This window comes from Carassius auratus, chromosome 29 (genome assembly GCF_003368295.1).
Source record: "Carassius auratus strain Wakin chromosome 29, ASM336829v1, whole genome shotgun sequence".
Classification (NCBI taxonomy): domain Eukaryota; kingdom Metazoa; phylum Chordata; class Actinopteri; order Cypriniformes; family Cyprinidae; genus Carassius; species Carassius auratus.
The window spans coordinates 14,427,316-14,452,515 of NC_039271.1; the positions used below are offsets into that span (position 1 = coordinate 14,427,316).

Consider the following 25,200-nt stretch of genomic DNA (forward strand, 5'->3'; position numbering starts at 1 on the left):
CAGCTGAGAGAGAAATTTGAACACATCTCTGTTCAATGAGCATCCAATGTGACATTCTTGTTTTTATTGTTTGTATTACTTGAATTTTTTTTTATTAAAATCAATTAAAATAATATAAAATAAAATAACAAAATGCTTAACCACTGTCCCTTTCTGAATACATAATAAAAAATAAAATAATCTAAAATAATTTGATATAATATAATATAATATACTGATAATTATATCCTAGCAAAAAAAATAAAATAAAATAAAAGTTGTGACCCTTTTTATACAAGACCTGATCATGTTGTTTATCAGCTGATAATGCATGAGCACCTGACAATGAAAAAAGAGGATTTCCATACATCTTAATGTTGCAAAAACAATCTCATTAAACATCCAACAAGCAACATCCCAGTATAGCAGAAAAGCAGACATTTTCAAACCTTGCCAACATTTTCCAAATGAAAACACGCGCACAGTTGTGCTTTCAGAAATCCAACCATATTTCCATCTGATTTCAAATTGACACAAAATGGATGTTACTCGTCCCTATCCATCATAAAATGCTCCATCAGAACTAACTCTAGTGTGTAAGCACCCTAATTGTGAAAACATTACTGCATTAATGTTTCACCTCAGTGTCCCGCAGTGACATTCCCGAGAAGAGATTTCTCTATGAAGACTTTCAACAGACAATAAATAACAGGAATACCTTAACTCCATATGGTAAGAGTGTGGAGGTCCTGAATAATATCGTTATCCAAGAAACAGAACCCCATTAATGCAGTGCTACACTGCTACACGCCAGATAGTTGATTAAAAGAACAATAATCCAGAGAAAATGAGTTAAAACAGCATTCTATCATCTTAGAAGGTCACAGCATAGGCACTATTGAAATAAACAGCTCCATATCCTGGGGTTTGCCTACAAAAAAATCATTTGAAATAGTCAACTTATCTGGCCTCTACCGGACAAAATGACAAAAGCAATTGTTCACAATAGCATATGAGAGCCCCATTTGGCCTTATTTGTAAGCAGTCAGGCTTGAGCGGTCAGCAATGTCATTTCCATGTGCATGTCCAGAGCGCCCATGCAAAATGAGTCTGAGTCTTGATTTCTACTATACAAAGTGGCATTACTAAACCACGAGTGACCTGCATTCAAATTTACATTTGTCATGTGGATAGTATCATAATTATAGAGCAGTGCAATGCATTGTGCAGCAGCCCTGACATGCCTTCACATCAGTTTCATGGACACAGATGCATGAACCAGATAAACAGATGCAACTGTCCCCCAAACCGTTATGAATACTGAATTGTTGTTATGAATATTGAAATAATAAAACTTGCCATGCATCCTGAAAACAGAAAATTAATGTAAGAAACTTAATTAAAAAAATTAAAAAAATAAAAAATTTAATTTAAAATTTTTTTAAAAATTAATGTTTTAAAGGCATTATAAAAATAAAATGATGATATGATCCTTTAAAAAAATATATACTGTTTTAATCTATCACAACTGTAACTTTACATCTAACAATAACTGTAGCTTTAAATCTCATTTGAACTTTTAGGTCGAAACAGACTTTCATGAAAAATAAACAAATTGATGTTACGAAAATCTAAAAGTGAACGCAAATGGTATTGACAGAAATAGTTGAACACTTTTTGCATTCACTTTTAGGGACAGAAATTTCATCAAACCACGGCTTCACCACAGTCCAACCAAAGACAGGAACTTGTCTTAAGAAAGCGAGAGAGCTAAATAAACAGTCGAAAGTTGGCCTTTGCTCTGATGGTCCAGAGCCCTTAAAGGTCAAATGCATAACAGATTACAGGCTTGATATGTCAAATACAAAGTGAAGTACTATTCAAACTGAGACCAAAACCAAAGGAACTTCAGGGCTTTAAAAAATAGCTGCTTGTTCTAGAGCATACTGTACCTGACTAATGAATTAAAAAGAATATGTAGCAGACTAAATTAGTAGTGTAAATTGTATTAGCTAAATTATTCAGTGTTTATGCCACTGGCATTGAATTGCCGTATTATAATCCAGAGTCACCTACATGGCCAGAGGTCTCATTCTACCTCTTTTTTAAATCATTTTATCTCCATTTAACATAATTTCATAATCTGAGCTCAGTGGAAAATATAGGCTACCCCCAACGATGAATCAGCCACCCTGGTAAACCATAAAACTGGCTCTATATATGAACAGACAAACTACTTGAACATTAACATGAAACAGCCTTCACAATCTATTGTGACTCATTTGAGTCCAAGTGAAACTAAATATTTAATAAGAAAAAAATATATAGGACGGACTGGATTTAAATCTTGTGAATGTAATCGATCATGGAAAGTGTAAAATTCAGACCAGAATTGAGTCAAAACCGAACGCAGATTTTAAATATCTGTCATGATTTCAGGTTACAACTTGTTGTTAAAATGATACCCAATATTAAATGACTGTATTAAATGCTGAAACATTTTTCATTATGAAAATCAGCCATGCAAATTAGCTAAAGAGCTATTTACAGTAGCTATTGGCTGACTTTAACAAATTTTTAGAACATGGTAAGGACTCCTTTTTATAGGGGTGTTATAATGTCCTGCACTTTGCTATATTGATTTGTGATGCACTGAGGTCAAATCTAATCCTGAGGTCAATCTGTCTATACTGCCTATGACACAATCAAGCACTGTTAATAAATCAAACCCTAAAACCCAACCTCAGCATGTATAAAAATCTCTTGTATAAAAGCACAATGCATCAAGTTACCAAATAAAGATACAAAACAGCATTTTGAAGGGATGTATATAGTACATCTGCATGCTTCAAAAGATGCTCACAAACATTAGTTTAACCCTAATACCCATATTGTCATGACATAAACAAACAAAATAATTTTGTAAGAGTCTAGATTCAAGTGAAAAAGTTAGCCATACTGTACGTAGGAGGGCCCACATGCCTGAATGTTTTCAATATTTATACCACATAAATCATATGTCAGGAGTGACACTGTTATTCAATATAACTGTACTGCATTGATCTCCCACAAAGCAGTGAGTTTGGTCAATTCAAGCCTCTCTTTCTCTCAGCAAGTCTCCTGTCTTTCACTTTTCACTCTCTTCAATCGTTCATTCTGTTCATCACAGTCAGACTGAACTCCCGCCAGACCCTATCAATCTGAATTCAGTAGAAATAACAGGGAGCTCATAAAACACAACGTGTGCAAGGAACCGTCATTATTTATAGACTATAAAGTGCATTTAACTTAGGGATATCAAATAAAAAGCTGTTGCCTTTAGTTTATGGAATGTCTGAATTCACAGTCCCATCAATGAGGCTTAATTAGCCATTTATCGTGAGACTAATGTCATTAAAATTATTTAAATATTTAATGTCATTCATTATTTAAATATTTAATTTCATTCATTATTTAAATATTTAAACATTATATAAAATTATTACAAATAAAAACAGGCATTTTTATTTACTGCATTATTTTATTTTATTTTATTTTTATCTTTTATTTTTATTATTCAAGGTCTAAGCAAGCATGACTGATGCAAACCCCTGGACGGAAATCTTACCAAAGTTTAACAGTAGTCATAATTTACATTATATGTTTCATCTTTAAAAGAATAGATAAAGACACACATGACTCTAGTAGCATATTTTTAGAAAAAAAGCACTAAAATAACGTTGGGCTTTCCCTAAACTGATATCATTTTAAGAGCTAAAGAGGAAGAAAGAGGGGAAATAAAAGATCAGTTTAAGGTGTCTGTATCAGTTTCAGAGGTTGTGAATGTGAATGAGGACAGACAGATGAAAATCAGACTAAAAGAGATTTAAGAAAGAAAAATTATATTTTTTATGCCATAAAGATCTGCATTATTACAGACAAATCTGCATAATGGCTCACGTGAGCAGAAAATAATTAAGAATCTAATCTGATTCAAAATCCTAAAAAGCAAGAGTGTTTCTGACAATATCTGACACACAATGCCAGTAATTTAAACTGCTTGTATTTTCTTAGTCATTGTTGATGGTTTGGTTTTCTGCAATGGGGCAAAACTAGTAGATAAAAAAGAACAGTTTTAAAAAGGCTTGTTCTAACACAATTAACATCCATTTTCTAAACATTTCTGTTCCTAACTCCTAATATCAGTGCATTTACACAACTGACGGAAAATAATCTACAGTACACTTCCTTTTGATATAACTCATGTTAATGACTTTTCACAGTTTACAAGGGACTCTGATATGAAGCTCAAAATGTCATTAGAGTCTACAGAAGTCTGTCTGGATTGAGTCTCAGACACAGAGGGGAGTTAGAGGTCTTTTAAAGCAGGAAGTTGGATTATTTTAGACCTCCACTGTGATTCACAGACATGCTACAGATAGAAACCAGACGCCAAGGCTTTTTGGAAAACATTTAAAGGCAAAAAACATGCTTGTGACTCACATTAGATCAACATTGAACCCTCATCAAAGCATACAGGAGTAGGACAAGAGAGGACGCAGGGTTCACAAAAGAGGACAGGAGGACAAGAACAGAAACTTGTCTCGCAGGAGCGAAATTTCACAGGGCTTGTGGGTGCCATGACTTCCTAGTTATTTACACTGAGTCATAAAGTCGACACACATCTCCCTAAAGCAGCACGCAGGCCACAGATTACAGCTCTCAAATACCCATAAATCAGCACGGTTGAAGCACAATGATTCTACACCAATTTAAATATTTCACTATTCTCCATGGTTAGGTTGGTCAGATGTTACGCGTTTTGCAACTAAATGCCACTCTTGAGATACCAAACACAAAGAAGCAGTGTCTGTAAATGTTTGTACAATGTACTACAATTTCAAAATATTTCACATTAAGTCACATTTATGTTAATAGTTACAATATATATATATATATATATATATATATATATATATATACACACACACTACCAGTCAAAAGTATGTAATGATTAAGATTTTACAATGATTTTGAAAGAAGTCTCTTATGCACATCAAGGCTGCATTCATTTTAATAAACAATACAGTAAAATGTATTATAATGTTGTTGTATTTTAAAAAAAATATATAATATGTAATTGATTCCTGTGATGGAAAAGTTGAATTTTCAACAGCCATTAATTCGGTTTTCAGCGTCACATGATCTTTTAGAAATCGTTATAATATGCTGAAATGATCTTTATCAAACAGAATAAATCCATCAACAATACTGAAGTTTATAATATGACAGCAAGGGGGATGGAAAAAACTTAATATATAAATACTTAATTACTTAATATTGCTGATAACAGCTTTGTTTTAGTAAAACCAACAACTATGAAGGAGCAAAGTCAGTTACAGCCCATCATAATCCAATAATTTAGCCTTCTAGAAAACATTAAAAATATATATAATTCATGTTTTGATATGCTGCCAAATCCAGTAATTTCAATAGACTGTAAAATAGATGGATGGATGGATGGATGGATGGACAGATAGATAGATAGACAGACAGACAGATAGATAGATAGATCTATGTCCATCTTCAGTCATGTTTGACCTTGACCTCCACTAATCGTTTATCGGCCATGACAAGAGTCAGCTTATTCTTTTTGAAGCATATTAAGACAGAGCAACAGAGACGTTTGCCCATACTGAATAAATCTGTAATCCCAATGATATAATGTCAGACTGATCTAAAATGAAATACAGGCAAAGGTTCACTACCTACACCAATGTAACACCTGTAACATTTCCCCAGACAATTCCTCTCACAGAAAATACTGTTCAATAATCTACCACACCAACAGTAAGTTAGTGTTACACTGAGTTCATGCCCTTTAAATCAAGCTCTTAAATCTCAAAAACTATGATGCATTAAAATCAGGTCACAAGGCACATGTGGCATGTTTGCAAAGCAATTACCAGCATGCAAATGTCTAACCTGCCTTGGCGATGACAGCTGGTGCAAATGTAAATATCCAGCATTTGAACTTACTGAGTCACAAACAAACACTCCAAAACCACAGCAAAAGCTATTTACTTCATTCCCAGTGATCCTCTCTGTGCAGTATTGTCCAGTCACTTCATACCAGATGGTGGAAAGTGCATGGCTAGATAGAAGGCAAAGAAAGGTCCATGATAAAGCACAGCTGGCTTGGTGGCACGTACTTTACCAGGTGCCTGTTGTGCTTCATCAGCGTTGCTATTAATTCCCATCCAAAAAACCTCAAAAAAGCTTTTGATGTTGTTCCTGGACTTCAGAATACAATTTCATGGAGCATAATTTTGATATAAACAGGTTAAAAAGCAGTAACCAAACAAAAAATGCATAAATTATGGAACTTAATAACTAAATCGAATAGAAATTTAATTTCTTATTACAAACAAAACTGAACAAAATCTGTAAAAGTCCAACAAATTCAGATTTTTCAATCTACTTCCTAATTAGATGCATTGGATGGAGTGGTGACAAAGGTATTAATTGAAAAGTATATTTATGCAATTCAAAAATGAATTTGTCCAAAACAATTTCAGAGCCAGTAAAGAATTATCAAATAAATTTTTTTTTAAATAAAACAGTAAAATAAATGAATTACATAAAACTAAAATAATAACAATACAAAAAATAATAATAATATAAAATATAATAATAAAATCTCAAATAAAATCTAAAACAAAATAAAAATATTTACACCCTTAAATATAAAGAACCTGCTCCACAGATGGCTTTCTGTTCCTCTCTCTCAACTGTATTATACTAGCATTCACTCTCTCATTTCTGTTGTAACATCCCTGTGCAAATGCTTATTAAAAATTGCTATGAAAATCTAAATGGGAAACTTTTCTCACCACAAGGGACTAGTGGCTCTGCAGCACACAAAGTAGCAGCTGTTATGCACATGTGCATTATGATATCCCATTGCCTTGGACAAGAAAGCAAATGTCCCATATTTTCTCCTTCATTAATCATCATTCAGTTGTGTCGATGTTAGACCGCCTGCAAGTCATCTATGAAGCCATCAGAGTATTTAAAATCCATTAAAAATTACAGTGAATTAGTGTAGAGCACACACCATCCATACTATAAATTGTCCTAACCTGCAGTGTGTGAATGTCCAAATGAAATAGCACTATAGTGTAGACCTGCAGTAAATGGTCACAAAATATAATGAAGTGCAATATATTTTTTGCCAAATTAGACTATGCCCTGAAGAGTTATTTAAAAATAACTCTAAATAGCATTACCGATTCTAATTAAATAACATGTCTCACATACAACAGCCACAGACCACATCATGACCACTGATCTATATATATGACTGGATTGCTCCATGTGTTATAAACTGCCATTCAGCGGTGAAAACACCAGAAGTGTTTGAGAAGCCATCTTACTACTCCCTACCAGCTGAGAGCTTAATTGAATGACAGCAAAAAAACATACCTAAAATCACTTATCTGCAATGTTTATGGATAAGGGCATGCCAACATAAGTGACTGATCCAACACAAAATATATTTCTTCATATACGTAATTATGCAGGAAATATTATACTAATGTAGTTTAGGCTGCCAACTCATCGACTCATGAGCAGTGTAGCCAATCACAGACAGATCTGTTGATTCTTGAACACCTCTGATTGGCCATTCCGTTCAAATAAATGCTGGATCTTGTTCCACTCGCTCGCAAATCCTTTCACTGAAACAGAATGTATATAAGAGGTTCATTGATTATGAAGGAACTTTGTGAGGTTGCGATGAACTGAGGTGACACCGTTTTAGTGATTATAAAGGAGGTGCTAATTGTGCACTTTCTAAGATAAAAATATAATACCTTCAGAATTTAAAAAAAAATATGTTTTTGGTGCTAAAGGCCATATACTACGGAGCCCCGCACATGACATGCAAGAAAAAATAAATAAATTGTGTGCATGATTTACTAATTCGTTCCCTCACTAAAATGTGCACACGATTTCTATTGCGTTCCCTTGATTTACTATTGTGTTAATAGATTATAGTTAATAGTTAATAGTTAATAGACTAATATATTAGTAGAAAATATTACATTTTTCATATAAAACAGCCTATTGCTTTATTGCGGTTGAAATCATTTACAAAAGTAATGAATGGCAAATCTTGCAATTCTCTCAATGTACTTTGCTATTCTTGTTGAGGTAAAAAGCTAGTTTTGTAGCAGTGCAACAGCTATTTTACATAATTTTATGATAGAAACGCAGAAAATAAAACAGCTTAAATAATATTTGACAACACAGAGGCGGACAACTGTGCAAAATAAAAAATATGGACATTTTTAAGTCCCATTTGCAACCTTTTAATGGAAAATGCCATTAAACATATAAAACACTATTTTCATAAAGAAACAAAGACAGAAAAGAAAGATGCAGTAATGAAAGAGCCTTGTTCCCGTTGTCTTTTGTAGGGTATCCTTTATCATCTGTGGTTGTTTTTTGTCTTCATACCATGACAGCAGGTCCATTCTCAAATGAATAAATATGCAAATCAAATATTTACATTTGAGAAATGCACCATAATGAATAAATATTGAGGGATGATGTCTTTAAATGACGAGAGCACCTGCTGGTGACCGATCACGATTTCAATTAAACACAGACTTTCATGATGGCGCGTTTATCGAGATGACACACAATGAAAGCTTCGTTTTAAACGGCGTTCAGATATTTCATTGAAACGCATCCTTTGTGATCTCTGTCATATCGCCGTGAAAATCCGCATCATCACCGGTTGCCATGGGAGAAGCACGACTGGATGCTCCTCGTCGACTCAAATACTGCACCTACTGCGCCTTCGCATTCCCAAACGCGTCTCGCCATGAACACGGAAAGAATAACGCAGCTTCCAAGATAAAGAACTGTGAAACTCACCGATTCCAGTGAAGAATCCTCGACCCGTCCGGTTTCACGGGATTGGTGTACGTTTGGTGTGTTGTGTAGTCGGCGCGCACCGCAGCTTCTCTTTCTCCTCGAGCGCTCGCGCTGCTCCTGCTGCTGTCAAACGCGCAGCGCCGTCACGCGCACGCTCAGTGCAGGCGCAGCTGCAGCGCGCGAGGAGCTCCAGGCAGACAGGACAGAGCACACACAAACAGCACTACTGGACACTAGTTATTATACTCTTGGCGTAAAGAAGTTGTATTTGTTCAATTCTGTTTGTTTTTCAAAGAAAGGCGTATTCTTATAAATGATGGAGGCTCCTCAAACTTAAAGGGATAGTTTACCCCAAAATGAAAAATTTCCAAACCTGTATGAGTTTCTTTCTTCTGTTCAACACTACAGATGTTTTGAAGTTGCTGGTACCCATTGACTTCTATAGTATTTTTTTTAATACATCGATTCATAATTAGTTTTAACTAATTATTTGACAATTTTTTTTTGTTGTGCTTATAATAAAAAAAAGTAATAATAATTAAATATTAAAAGCAACATCATTTCCATATTATTCATTGATATAATTTAATATTATATATATATATATATATATATATATATATATATATATATATATATACACTATAACAAAAATATAAAATAATATATTCTGTGTGCATAGATATTACACACAGAAAGAGGCATAAACACACACACACACACACACACACACATACATTAGAATGGCAAATGAGCTCATCAGAATGACTGAAGGATTTTGCAAGTGTTTTCTTTGTAGACTGCAGAAATACTTCTCAAATTGGGGTTTTGACATCACACGTTAAAAAAAAAAACTTTCAAATACATAAAAAATAGACATTTCAAACAGTTCTTGGTGTATCTTTTAATCTATTAAATGTTAATCTGGTAAGAAGCAAAAAAAATATATATATATATATATATATATATATTTAAAACTTGATTACCCACCATAACTTGATTAATTTGATAAAAAAAAAATGAATGCACTGTAAGTCACTTTGGATAAAAGTCTGCTAAATGCATACATTTATTTATTTAATTTCAATTTAAAATCATTAATAATAAGCATATCATTAAAAGTCATGGAAGAAAACCAATCCAACTCAAATCAACAATGTCCACTCTATACAATTTTCTACATTACTTTGTCAAAGCCATATATAGGCATGTGTTTGTGCAGATGGGTAGCGTTGCTTTTGTTGCCTCTATACAGGACATCTGATTCATGGTGTTGGTTTGGCAATCCAAGTGAAAATGAGCATGTTAGTCGTCACACTGTACAGCATAATGTCTGATGCCCAGCCACGTCTTCTCAAAATGATAGATGTACCATTTACTGTGCACAAAACCCTAATTGTTCTCAAAAGTCCTGAATGTCATGGGACATCTGTTCTATAAGGGAAATATGAGGAGCACAAGTAACAAGAGGGAGAAAAAAAATCTAATAGAGTAGCATGTAGCGTAAGATAAGGTAAAATAAAAGACATGGAAACTAAAGTCTAACCCGTTTCAAAACTTTCAAGAGTATTTTTGAAGAATAAAGTCTGCACTGATCAAGTGTTGCTCTCTCTCTCTGAGCTAATGCAAAATGACTTTGTTTATACTTCCCACTTCCTAAATTGGTTTGTTGACAGCTTTGAAGACATACATCATCCAAAAAAAATCCATACAGTATATGTGCCAGAGCAGAGCCAACCACTAGGCTGTTTTCTTAACGAAAGCATGTTCGTTTTACAGCAAGGGAAATTTTCAGGGCAGTGGGTATAAATAATAATTGAACCAGTAAAAAAAATATATATATATATTTACTGATAATAATGCTCACGTACACAAATTATATCCTACTATATATATATATATATATATATATATATATATATATATATATATATATATATATATATATATAAAGCAATTTTATAACTATAAACGACTAGTTCTAGGTAGATTACTTACAAATTGTAGTCCATTATTGATTGCAAATTACATGTTGAAAACGATAGTTAGTAACTGAACCTAAATTACTGTTTTAATGTAATGAATTCTGACTAATTTTTAGATTACTTTTTATTAACTAATGTTTTTTTCCCCCCTCAAACTCAGAAGTAAGGATCGCAACATTATTTACATGACATTTACACATTATTTGCAATTGTATATTGTGAATAAAGTCAAAGCTAAATGGTATGACACACAGTAGGATTTTTGGAAAGGAAGCTTTAAAAGAAAAAGAAAAAATCAATAGATTATTAATCATTTCAATGAGAGCGACTCTTTGTGCTGAAACCGAAAATATCATAAACTTTCAGTAGAGAAGTGAAGCAAGAGATTGAAGTCCAACATTTTTAAACCTGGATCTTGTGAAGGTGGAGAAATGGTTGCTAGGGAACAGGTCTAAATTACATAGGGTACTGACATATATCGCTTGATATATGAATTTACAGAGTAGATGAGTGTGTGGCAATTCAGCTACTCAATATTAAAAATATTAATTTTTCTGAAAAAAATAATACTGAAATCGCCTTAGTGACATATTAGTTACATTTGATGCTGAATGTGTCAGAAGGCTCTAGTCTGTTCTTCCTGCCCAAGGGGATTCTGGGAGGTGGATGATGCAAAAGTCGAGTCAGATATGGTCCTATCTGCTCCTGCTCGAGAGGAATAGTCCACCGTCTCACATGTATAAATTGCATTCCCCCAGTAACATTGATCTACTATCTGACTAATTTTCTGGCATACTCGACAGGTGGCTAAAAACTACTCCAAGATTCATTTCAAATAGAATAATGTGTAGAAATGCATACCTTTCAGCCTAATGAAACTGATAAATAATAGGTTAAATTGTGGATTCCCAATGATAATCTAAAAGAGATTCTAAAAAACATATCTTTTGTGACATCTTCAGAGAGAAGAACTATAAACCATGAAACAAACTGAAGTTAAAGTCATTTATTTCTCTTCATAATCATCAGGGAATACAGTTTCAAGGTGTATTATACAGTTTTAATTTCTGAATCGAGCTGTTAAAACTGAAATCTACAACACTGTTATACATTTATTTATTTATTTTTTACACACACAAGGATTAATTATATTTTACAATATTATACACTCGGTCTGAAAAGAACCAATAAATTATGTCAAATATTTTCCAGCTAAGTGCATGCAGAAGCAAATAAAATGTGTACTGGAAAGCAGCGGAGGCATTCAAACATAATACACGAAATCAGTGATCATTTCATTAGTATTTCCACAATAATCAATGCAAGCCATCTTCAGCCATAACGCAACTGCATTGAGTGCTTTCGAAACATTGCGTGCAAAATCTTTAAAACATTAGTGCTGCTGGATACCACTGTGGTCTGACATAAAATTACAAGGCTGATCATTTGAATTAAAAAAAAAATAAAAAATGAGGTTGAAAATGATTTAGCAACTCATGCTAACTACAGTACTGTCAGTTCAGTCGACTAATACTAAGGGTTTTTCAAGGAGAGACATTACACAACAGCAAATTTATCCTATTGTAAATTAACGGATCAAATTACATTAGTATATCCCAACAAATGAAAAGCAGCAAATGCATTGTGATAGCTAGTCAGTATTGCTGCTAACTTTTCGTGCTTTCAAGGATCTTCGTTTCAAACGACACAAGGTAAACAATAACTTTTGTTACAATAAAAATAAAGCCTTAAAATCAGACCTAATGAATCTTTTCAATCTTATGTGCTCGTCAGAATGAGGCAACAGACTTGATTTGCTATTGGCATATGGCAACATGCATTGTGTAGTTACACTGTAGCACTCAGTTTACCTTGTTATGTGTTAAAAGGTCAGAGGTTGTGCTAGTTTGGTTTAGATTGTAAGTTTAGAGTTTCGAGCGAAAAGGAAGGCCATCGTACATGTCAGCTTTAAGCTGGGCCCATTCGGCGAGTTTCTGAACGACTCCCTTTTCTTGAGTGAGAACACTAGCCACTTTCTTTAGCTTATTCTCGTTACGCTCCAGGTACTGCTGACCCTCAGCCTGCAGGACGTCCAGCCTATCCTGTCTGCTCTCGTCCAGTGGGATTTCCTCACTCATGTAAGGGTTAAAACGAAAATAAGTGTTTGGTGGGAGGAGGGCATCCAGCATCGTGTGGACCTCTATAGTATAAGAAGAGATTCATTAACAAGGGTTTATGTAGTGAGTGACAAACAACAGAATATTAACAATGTTTCAATGTTTATAACTTTACTTGTTTCATAATGTCATCACAGTTTTTATTATTTTTTTTATGATACAGTGTTCCTGTAGCTCAGTTCGTAGAGCATAGCGTTAACCAATGAACACATGATAGGTAAAAATTGATAGCCTGAATTCACTGTAAGTCGCTTTGGATAAAAGTGTCTGCTAAATGCATAAATTCAAATTTAATATATATATATATATATATATATATATATATATATATATATATATATATATATATATATATATATATATATATATATATATATATATATATATATATATATTTTTTTTTTTTTTTTTTTTTTCATTAGGGGTCATTACAGTCAGAGATAAACAGCAGATGCTCGTAATATTTTTAGCAATTAAAATAAGTTTTTTATCATTTAATAATTTTATATACATTTTTATATACATTTTGTATATTTCTAATTCTAAATTATTATTATTTTTTTTAATTTGTAAATTATTCACATTTTATTCAATTCAATAATTTTTTTTTTTTTTTTTGTGCAAAAACAGATGATTATTCTTATGGAATCATTTTCTAAATGACCCCATTCACATTCTTGCTAAAAACAAGCCTCAGCTGCTCTTGTCTAGCTAGAATGGATATCCAGAGCTGCAGGTGCTAGTGGACAGATCTGATCACGTTCTCACCTTCAGTGTCTGTGGCGCTGCTGATGACATTGGTGAGTTTGGTCTTCAAGCTGGTATAAGTGCTCGAGCTGGTCTTGCCTATGGTTTCGTATCGGCCTGTGCCCAGAGACACCACACACTGCACAGGCGTGTTGGGCCACAAACACTTGCTCTCGTGGATGGCCAGAGCGGTAGGGTTATTGATCAAGAGACCACCGTCCTGGATAAAATCAAAAATCAACCCAATGTTAACAAGATCACAGCCAGGTAACCAAACAAGAGGGAGAGTGATTCACAAGGTGCATGTGTGCTCTCACAACTACAACTGGAGAAACTAAAATATACTATTTAAAAGAAATTTTGAGTTTCTGCCAAAAGAACTGCTTCTATTATTATTATTACTGTCCACAAGCATTTCTTCTTTGTGGAAATATGGGTTATTATTTGAAATACTAGATAAAAGAGTTGACTCTGCATTTCTAGCTGATGTGATGATGGGAGTCATCATAATGGAGATGTGGGTAGAGGCATGTGAAATCCATTTACTTGGCATCATCCTTCTCCATTTCTATGCCTCCCTTAAGGAGTACATCAGAGTAAACAAGATGAAATCGTCCATTAGACAGCATCCCTCATTCCTCTAATGTGCCCTACATTTAGTGACACGGATACTGATGTGTCTCAGTGAACTACATGTTGCTTTCCCAGTCCAAAGATAACCAAGGATAGCTCATTACAGCAATCAAAAGCTAATTAAAAGGATATTTCACCCAGAAAAACAAACAAACTTGAAAAAACACTTTTGTTACTAGAAATTAAATAAACATTACCTGAAATAATAAAACGTTTTTAAAAAATATAATAAATGTTTTCAGCTAGTTGCCATTTATTTCAGCTAGTTAAACCTGTGTACTAAAAATAACGAACTAAAACGGAAATATAGATTAAATAAAAAACACACAGACAAGTGATAAAAATGACAAAAACACTACTTTGTAAGTACAAGAGCAGCATGAACAACTCCTTTTGCATTCCACAGGATAAAGAAAATCTGATTTCCTTAATGGGGATGAGAAAATGAACATAAATCTTTCATTTTTGGGTGAACTATTCTTTTAATGATTGAATCAATGAATCAATCAAATGGAGAAGAGTGGTGCGAGTGGTGTGTGTGCGTGTGTGTGTGTGCACGCGCGCATCAATTAAAGCATTGCTTTAATAAAGAACAGTGATTAAACTGAACGGTTTTAATGCACTGGCCTTGTCTCACACACACACACACACACACAGTGATGTTCAATACGGTCACACTGTATATCTTTAAGAAACATTTGAGAAAAAAATAATATATGAAAATTGCATGAAAATTAAATAGGCCCATTGGAAAAATAAAAAATGGCACGTCATGCCGAAAAGGTTGCCGACCCCTTCAGTAGAGGATTGACTTCTTGTTTGATGGTCGAGACTCCTTGAGGAGAGTATGCATAACAGACTACAGCCCTGGCATGTGGAGAAGAAACTGAAGAGCTATTCAGAGCAAAGAGAGAGAGAGAGAGAACGAGTAAAAGATGGATAGAGAGAGGTTGTGCCATTGGTGGCATTCGGAGTCTGAAGTGCTCTGTTGGCAACAGGTTTTAGAGCCAAGAGCCTCTAATACATTTGCATTTTAATGAGGACACATTCATCCCACACATTAAAAAAACACATCAAAACATCACACAGCAGCTTTGAACGCAGAACTATTGGAAGATTAACCTATTGAATGTGCATTAAGTAGGTTTGCTCTGCCCTTAGGCTAAAAAAAAATATAATAATAACTGAATCAGCTACACAGACTATTAGATGAAAAACGAATACCATCTGAAAACGGTTCATTCTCATCTTGTTCGCCAATAAATTAGGCCTTCCCTAAGGACAATGTCACTCCAAATTTCCTATCCAGAATTCTCCAAAGAGCATTTGACCGCAAAGTGAGGATTATATTATATGAAAGCATCATGTGGATCAGTTATACATAAGAGCATCTATGAAAAAGAGAGGGAAGAATTTTTTTAATGAAAGGAAAAAGAAACCATTTTTTTCAGTGCATTCCTTGTTGAACTTTATGATTTGAAGTGAAAGAAAAAAAAAATTAATATGTGAACAGCATTTTTTTTATATATATTTTTATTTTATTTTAAGTATAATTATAAAAATAAATATATTATTTAAAAAAATAATATAAAAAAAAAATGCTGTTCACATATTAATTTTTTTTTTATTTTACTTCAAATCATAAAGTGCAACCAGGAATGCACTGAAAAAAATGGTTTCTTTTTCCTTTCATATATATATATATAATAAATAAAAAAATATTATTATTTTTTATAATAAATAATACAGAAAAAACACACAAATGGGTAAAACTTTGGCAGAAACTGCATGCAATCCTTCTCACTGTTAATACCTACATTTCTAAATAATAACAGGCCCATCTTCTGACTGACCACAGATCTCATTGGAATAAATCTGGGCATTCATTTAGCTCGGTCACCAACAGCTTTATTGGCCTTTTTGGGACAAAAGGGACATTGTGAAAAGCTGTATGCGAACTTGGTGGGTGTCAATAGGCAGACGGACAGAATGACGCCTTCCTGATGGATTAACAGACACCGCTGAGGGCTACGATTCAACATTAACGTCTGCCACTTGGCTGATGAAATCTCAGGCTGTGAGGGTGCGTTCAGTGTGGCAGCGGTGGGACTGTGCCAGTTTGAGCTGGATGAAGACAGACAGTGAGGCAAAAAGACCTGACAGCTACTCCAGGGTAATTCAGACACATATTCAAACCATGAACTTTTCAGAACAATACACTTTCCCTAACAAATCTGGTTTGTGTATACCTTCTGTATTACACATCTCGATGCATATTGCAAATACGCAGCCACACTTCAAGACTATTATGATTCAGAGAGAAGTGGATCAGAGAAGTGAGAGGAGTCTAAATAATCTCTCTGACAGGAATCTCTTCAAATAGCAATATGAGAGCCACAAGAACAACACTAATGACTCTGACTGTACAGCACAGGAAACAGCCTGTAGTGCATGTACTGTATGTGCAGAGTTTGCTTTTCCTCTCTCTTCTTCTGACAAGAACTTAAAAGGGTTTGTAATGATTTTCAATACTGCAAGAGATCTAAGCAAGGATGACGTCACAAACTGTCCGAACGCTTGGACCTTAACATGTTAAAAAAGTCATATGATAAAGATTAGCCTTAAAAACATGTGGATAAGTTAAGAGCAAAAAGAAATGTAATGCAGATAATGCAGAGCAGACTTTGCGTGCTTTACCTGGTGGAGGTCATTTCCTAGTACAAACTCCTGGAAGTATCCTGGAGCGGCGGAGGACGCTCGAATGGCTTGCCACATTTTATGCTGGCAGCCGCCCAAGTAGTGTGAGCGAACCCCAGGCAAGAAGTTATAATTCCTGAAGACATATGCTTTCAGCGGCAGGCCTCTGTTCACAATGGTGCTCACCGCTGACACCTAGAGGAAGCACTGAGTGATTTATCTAAACAGCGAAAAGATGAGAATTTTTACATTTTTTTACCAAATATATATTGAAACCCACCTTGGGGCATTTAGAGTCCTTGGAAGTCTCGATCATTAGTCCAGGCCCCATTCTTTCTCTGTTGAGAATAAAAATAAAAAAATGTATATATTCAATGCAGTTTTATATGTGTCTCTTTACCTTTATTATTTTATTATATTATATTAATATAATTATATTATTAATTACCTTTTTCTTATTTTGTTATTTCTATTTTCATGTCCAAACTATTGCTGCACTTTACAATGATAACAAAATAAATTATTAATAATAATAATAATAATAATAAGAATAATAATAATAATAAAATCAGGTTTTTTTTGGGGGGGGGGGCTTGTTTACTTTACTTTTAAAATAAAATAAAATATAACATATTAAATAAAATAAAATAGGCTCGTTCACTTCATTGTCTTACTTGAGGATCTCTTCCCAGATCTGGCTGTCATAGTACGCATGACTCCATCCCATTTTCACTGTGCCCACAATTAGGTTCTGTTTAAAGACATCAGATCCCAGCTTCCGATAGAGTTCCTCACACTCATCCAGAGGGATCTGGAACACTCCCAGCATAAAGGCCAGGATGGACCCTGAGGGGAAATAACCGCACAGATTTAAAGGAAGTTTGTTCATTACTATAATTACCAGTAATAGACATTTTCCAAGCAGTTAATATAATATACCTGTACTAACTCCACATATGTAGTCAAACAGCTGGTAGATGGGCTTCCCTGTCAAACTCTCCAGCCTGTGCAAAGCCTGCAATGCAACCAAACCCCTACAAAACAATTACATCAAATTACAGGAATATATCAATAGGTCTATAGATTAGTTGATAATAACCTGATACTTTTATTTAATACAAAATTTAATGTTGTTTATTTTAACTTTTAAATGAAGAAAGATTAAGTATATCCTATCCCACTGCTCGTAGATATAATGGTATATAATAGTGGAATATCATTTTATTCTTGTTAAAACTGTGACATGATAAATCCTTCAAATTAGCCTAGGATGATGGACAGCATCTAAAGGGATTGCAAAATTGTGTCAGTTCTATTTTTTGATGACCTACTCTGAGACAAATTTGGGCTGACCTACTTTTATCTCAAATGTACTTCCACAATCTGTTAACTTTCAGTTAATAATCTTTCCCTAGTAGCCATCTGTCTGTCACCTGGTCCCCCCTCCGTCGATGGAGAGGACACGTATTCCTCTGCCTTTGACTGGGTCATTGTAGCCCACCAGAGCCAGAGCCTGTCTCACTGCAGCCTGCAGATTGACGTCTCTGGCCTGCCTCAAACGCAGCAGACACGGGATGACCTTCTCCTACAGCCAGCGAGAGAAAAGATGAAATGAAACACAGGAAGTCATTAATGGAGACTACGATGTACAAAAATAAAATTGGCTGGACACACACTTACAGTGACTGCCACCCCTCTGGTCTCTGGAAATTCCAGAAGGTGGAAACTCAGTTCCTCCACCCTGCTGATGGTGATCTTCACATCAGTGACTCGCTGAATACTCTTGACCAGTGCTCTGGTTCGGTTATCCACACTAACACGTGCTATAATCTATATACAACACACAGAACAATTCCATTTCATTCTTAAACATCATAATCAATGTGCTTCTAATAAAACACACCATTAAAGATATTCTATTGTATTTACAGGGATATCATTCTACCTTCTCCCTCTGAGACAACAGCCTCTGTGCTTTCTCTTCTGCCTCTTTTTGCTCCTTGCTTTCTGCACTCTTTGCATCCTGGGACGCAGCCCGTTCAGATCCAGAGGGCTTTTCCTTCTCTGCTGTGCCACTCTTTGAATCCGCTCTGAACTTTGGGACGAGAGGAGTGATGTAGTTTCCTACAAAAGCCTGGACGCTTGGCCTGGGGTAGGACAGGTAATGACTGATGCCTTTCCTTGGCGATATGGGGATGTTTGAAACCGCCTCATCCTGAGCTGGAGCAGAAGGGGCTTCTGGACTTGGGACGGAGCTATTCTTGTCAATAACAGGGGGCGTTTCTGGTGTGGATTTATAGGACACAGGCACCGCCATTAAGATATCATCCTTGCTACTTTTTGGAAGAGCACTAGTCTGGATCTGAGATGTCGAGGATGTTGTGTCTTCTCTAAACCGTTGTGATCTTTTGTCATCTTGCATGTCACTTCCAAAGTAGGCATTGACATGTTCAGCCAGGTGATCGTACGTTTCATCCATGTTGGTTGTGAAGGCTGCAGGCTGAAAACGTTGCAGCGTTTGCTTTGCAACTGCACTGGTCGTGCTTCCTGTGCTGCTAGACAGACTGCTGATAGATTTTGGGGCTTCTTTATGAAGTTCCATGTCTTTTTTCACCTCTTTCTCTCTGGGCGGCTCAGGTGTCGCCATGGTCATGACAGCTCCGGCCTCTGCCTCGGGACATTCCACTTTAACACCTATAGTTTTGCCCTGGGTGGCACTGGGTTTGAGGCGCGTGATTTTGGCGAGGAGGTCAGAGTTCACCGTTCCGCTCACAGCTTTGGTAACGGTGTCCAGTGTGCTCCTGATGCGCGACATGCGGTGAGGTTACTCGGGGGAATTCTGGGATACTCTTTGAGGAAACACACGTGCGTGGATTGGGCATCAGAGTTGCTGAGCCCTGCAGAGTTCAGTCAAAGCTTTAGCCATAATTACTCCATGATAATACATGAGGTAGGAGGACTTTCTCATTTTAAAGGCAACCTGTAATGAGAAAAATTGTTATATAATATTTAATATTAAGAAAATCGTCAGTATCCAGAAAATCCTAGCAACTGCATAGCACTGTGCTAAAAATAGTCAGAACCCTTGAGCAACTGCAAAAGAACACCATGGAATCACAATATTTAATATTCAGAGTGATTAAAGGTATTTTTCTGCGAGGAAAAAAAAAACAAAAAAAACAATGGGCCTTATTCATGAAGTATGAGCACAATGAGTGTTTAATTTTCATGATATTTTTCCGACATAAAAAATCTCATTATTATAATAATGTAAAAGTAAAAGTAAATATAAAAAATGGCCACGTTTACAGTTAATAAATAAAAAGAAAATATAATATTTTATTATTTATTAATATTATTATTAATAAAATCAAATATTATTAAACAATCATAAATTATTAATATTATTATTACTATGATTCTGACTCACCATCTCTGCAGTACAGTGACGTGACTTCAGAAAGAAATGCACCTTTTTCGATTTTAATTGTTTCGTATTAGAGCAGACATTTTTGAGCTTTCAATACATATATTTTTCATTTCAGAGGCATTTAGCTTAAGTTGAAAAATTTCTAATAGCACACATTTGTCTAGGTTAAAAGTTTAAGCTAACATATGTTTAACATGATGTATATCTAGAGATTTTATTGTAGGCACGTGAAGTGTTGATTTGAGAAAGGTTAAACTGATCAAACGTGGTAAATTCCGTTTCTTTGTCAGTCTTTTGGTCGTCCCTTTAAAAAAACAAAAACTTGTGTGACAAACAAAAAATGCTACATTTTTCTAAATTACCATAAAAAGAAACAAAAGGAAATAAAACCACTATGCAATTAAAAACAACTATTTGAACCATTTTAATTGGCTGTACAGTAGGCTACATAAGTGGGAAAAAATGCAAAAATATTAATGGCCTGAAATAGGCTTAAATTTTTGATAATGCAAATATATTTTATTTCTCTCGCCGTTATATTCAAAGGTCGTCAGAACAAAACGAAGAAAGATTAGTGAAACGGACATGTTATTAATTGAGTCAGATCAATGTTAATATAATCATTGATTCAAGTTCACAAAACCGGTCCTGAATGATCATTCATCGAAATCAGTTGAATTGTCCTCTGGTTAAACATCACCGAACTCACCAGATAATCATAAATTACAACCCAAAGAAGGCGGGACATTTTATATGAATAACAACTTTCTTTCTTTTTTCTCTGTTTTCTTTTTTACTTTTTTATGCCGGATACATATGACTAGACAAATCGATAAATATACTTAGATATATATTCATCATCAGAACCTCCAAAAATCCAACCAGACACACCTGCCAGCGTTCACTTCCTCGTCGAAACCAACAGATCCAAACTTATTCCAGGACTGACAATGTTTAGGGAAAAGTGGCTGATGGATGTCACCGAGAGAAATACTTTGCTTATGGACACTGTTGAATTTTAACACTTCAAAATATGTCAGTTTAAACTCTGTAGAGCTGTCTACAAACGATCTCTTTCAATGGATATAAAGTAAAATGATCGACTGACGCTTTCATAAGGAAACACTGTAGTATCAATGTCTCATATTTACCATATAGTGTGTGCTGTTTTGTCACTGCAGATCGAATTATCTAAACGCGATGACTCTTACCTTAAATATTAAGTTTATAGATAAAACTTGAATATGTTTATAGAGATAGCGATTTATTGTTCATATGTTTATTATTTTTAAGAGGCAGCTCATTAGACTAGTGTTGTTTTGATCAGCTAAGACTGCATTAAATAATAGGCTAATTCTTCTCTTTTAAACCGGAGTTTGAAATGTTAAGCATAAAAATTAAATGACATACCCGCCGATTACTTATTATTCGCTGTTATTTCGTTAGAGATATTATGAAAACAGAGAAGTATGGATCCAAAATTGACAATTTGACAGGAAACGTAGAGAAACAGAACAGATGACGCGATGTGAACACAGCCAATCAGAGCGCCGGGAATCTCCTCTTCTCTTCAGCTGACTGGAGACAAACAATCAAATGGGAAAGAGCGCACTGCCAACTACTGGGAGTAAGTGAGACAACACCTCACGAAATGTAAATAAAGGTAGTGTTTCCATAAAATATAATATTTAGAAATGTCTTATATATTATAGAAAATGTATATACAAAGAATGATTAGTTACGTTAAAAAGCACAGTACAGTAATTCTGTTGTAAAGGGTAACTACATACAAATGCACTGGATTTTGACATAAGCACATAATCTGTTAAATTAATAAATCTGAAAATACTAAAACTAAATCAAATTAAACTTAGACTAAAAAATGAAAATAAAAACATTAAATATTAACAAAAACTAATATATAATATATATGGGTATGTGTATATAAAAATATATATATATAATATTATATTATATATATATAATATATATAATATATAATAATATACATTTAAATAAATGTAATTGATTTAAAAGATTCTCTCTAAATATGTAAATGCAGATTACAAGGGTCAGAATTCAATATTAAGTGCCTCTGATGTACCTCACAGGAGAAATTTGTATGGTCAGATTCCTCCATCTCGAAGTCCTCCAACTTTGAGAGCAAGAGCTTTCTCTTCTGGATAAACTGAGCTTGCCTGACCTGCATCTGTGTCCCATCCAGCAGTCCAGAACCTTCACCTCACCTTCCTCTCCTCAGACTGAAGAACATCAGTCAATCTGTCTGTGTGTCTACCTAGCTACCATCTATTTGCCAGTCTTCTCTCTCTCTTCTTCTACCTATCTATTATACAAAAAAGTGACTGTGAGCTAGACTGTGTGTTTCAAACTTCTTTCTGCTAAATAGAAACCTGTACTAAAAATAACAGTGACATGACATGATTGACGAAGGTCAGTGGAAAAGAGAAGTGTTGTTATTATTATGAGGAAAGGAACATGAACTCACTGCATCTCGTATTTCCTCTTCTGGATTTTTCTCTGAAAAACAGATATTTCTGCATTCATTCACATAGTTTTGGACACTTAATAATGCATTTTCATCATTTCATTTTTTTAAGAAAACTGTAAAATACCATCCAGTTCTTCCTAATCCTCTCCATCTCTATGGTGTTGATGTTCCAGAATCCAGGAACAAATTCTTTGTTTCTCATCTCCTAATTGAACTGATATTTTCCTGTTGCTTTCTGAAAGAGGTGATGATCAGATAAAAATAGGTCAACTTAATATCAATAAAGTAACAATATATTAATATAAATTAAAATGTTGGTGTTTAGCCATTTGCTGACTGTCACAGTGTATGAAGTTGAGGGGATGATTCATGGATGTTCAACATGTGACATCAGTTTAGTGACTAACCAAGTGCAAGTCATCATGCATCATTCTCAGAGTAAAAGTGGGAGGATACAAAAAAGAAATCATCTCCTCTCGCTGCAGCTGAGCCAGCTGTGTCTTCTACCTCTTCATCATCATCACTGGCATACAAGTAAAAAAGCACTGACAGATAATCAGAGACCTTCAAAACCAAAGCACATACTGTATAACACAAGCACAATTGTTAAAGGCCACAAAACCTGAAAATATTTAGCATTTATTATCCATAAACAAGCAATATTTGACACCTCCGCCCCTGAAACCAGGCTCTGTATGCTCGAGCAGTTGCATTCGGAGGCCTCTTCCTGTTCACAGCCCTCTCTGTTCTCTCTCTGCATTTATGCAAATCAGTTACAGCTTTTATATAATTTGTGGTGTGAAAGAACGACAAATACACATTTAATAAGAAAAAGAGAGCTGTAAAATGGTTGGGCCTCCTTAGTGAAAGGTTGATTAGTTTGTTATTAATTACTGTTTTTAGGCAGCATGTGGCATTTTTCAGAGCAGGCTCAATCCTGGGTTTCTTTCAAAAGATTGAAAGCGGCTTTTTAATATTCTCAACTTCATAATACGAGGATGCTGTGACACTTCACCCATAAAACATCTACATTTTAAAATGCTACATCTAAGCTCTTAATCAATTTACACACTGACCACATCTCCTTGTGGGTGCAGAGGTTTCTCCACAAGAACTTTGTGCTTCTTTGTTTCCTCATCATCCGTCTTTAAAGTTTGAATTTCCAGATGTCATAGGGCTTGCACATAATTCTGTCTGCAGTGAGTTTATTCCTGTACCTGCAGTTTTAGCTTGAGCCTTTGGAGTCTCCTGGAACTATAGCAGGTCAGGGATTCTACAAGCGAGCACAGATCTGTCTCACAGTTCCGTCATCCATGTATTCACTGTCCTGTAATAATCTAAAAACACATACACAAATTAGTTTTCAGTTCCTATTACTCTTGCACATAAAGACTGTAAGGTACTTTGTAACAGCCCAACCTCTTCAGATCCTTCCCGGGACTGATACGCTACTCCAGGCTGGAGGTAGGATCTGTGGACAGTGGGAGTAATGGGAATGGAGTCCGATCAACCAGCGTTATCCCCAGCTCCTCCAGCAGTCCCTTCTGTAGGTCAGGCATGGAATGGTATCCATGAGAGGGCAGAAGGAGAAATCATAAGGATGATTTAAAAGTCTACATGCAACTGTTTGAAAACTTTGATATGGAATTTGTGAATTGGAATTGATCAAAAACTCCCTGGTCACCTTAAATCTGACCAACGGGTTTGGCGGGGACTTTAATCCTGCTCTTTGTTTCAGCATATTGCAACGTTCTGGTTGTAGAACCTGGGCCACATGCACAAATTAAAGTGTCCTGATGCCACCATCCTGAATTAAAAACCCATCACTTTAAAGGAATAGTTTTGCCCCAAAATTAATATTCTGTAATTATAATATATATATATATATATATATATAATATATATATAATAATATATATATATAATATATATATATATATAATATATATATATTATATATATTATATATATTATATAAATATTATCTTATATATATATTATTATTATTTTTCTTTTAATATTGCTACGTTTTTCCAAATTTTTTGGGTAGTACCTGAATACCTGATCATATGTAATCTGGATTATGTAATCAGATTACAAAAGATAAATATTTGTAATTAG

At 34.7% G+C, this 25,200-nt stretch overlaps 2 protein-coding genes across 3 annotated transcripts in view; both read right to left on the reverse strand.

The window, feature by feature from the left end:
* LOC113048167 (neuronal cell adhesion molecule-like) overlaps nt 1-9,052 on the reverse strand; it is a 44,214-nt gene extending 35,162 nt beyond the window's left edge. Inside the window, exon 1 of the mRNA XM_026209763.1 lies at nt 8,902-9,052. The gene's annotated coding sequence lies outside the window, so the exon portion shown is untranslated. The remainder of the gene's footprint in view (nt 1-8,901) is intronic.
* A 2,825-nt stretch (nt 9,053-11,877) lies between these two features.
* Nucleotides 11,878-23,281, reverse strand: LOC113048168 (calcium-independent phospholipase A2-gamma-like). 2 transcript variants are annotated; one of them, XM_026209778.1, is made up of 11 exons: nt 23,204-23,281; nt 23,077-23,108; nt 19,086-20,120; nt 18,821-18,970; nt 18,574-18,725; nt 18,080-18,174; nt 17,815-17,986; nt 17,421-17,478; nt 17,141-17,335; nt 13,832-14,030; nt 11,878-13,086 (listed from the first exon to the last, which is right to left on the reverse strand). In XM_026209778.1, exons 3-11 carry the CDS (start codon nt 19,953-19,955, stop codon nt 12,812-12,814), a joined length of 2,166 nt encoding a protein of 721 aa, XP_026065563.1. In that variant the 5' UTR covers nt 19,956-20,120; nt 23,077-23,108; nt 23,204-23,281; the 3' UTR covers nt 11,878-12,811. The 2 variants fall into 2 exon arrangements, with proteins under 2 accessions (XP_026065563.1, XP_026065562.1); XM_026209777.1 differs by lacking the exon at nt 23,204-23,281 and adding an exon at nt 21,981-22,148.
* Nucleotides 23,282-25,200: the final 1,919 nt, after the last annotated feature.

Coding starts and splice junctions, on each gene's coding strand:
- LOC113048168 (XM_026209778.1), bottom strand. CDS start 19,955: ATGTCGCGCATCAGGAGCACACTGGACACCGTTACCAAAGCTGTGAGC. Junction 17,479..17,814: donor ATCTGGGAAGAGATCCTCAA/GTAAGACAATGA, acceptor TATTCTCAACAG/AGAAAGAATGGGGCCTGGAC. Junction 14,031..17,140: donor TAGGAAATGACCTCCACCAG/GTAAAGCACGCA, acceptor GATTTTATCCAG/GACGGTGGTCTCTTGATCAA.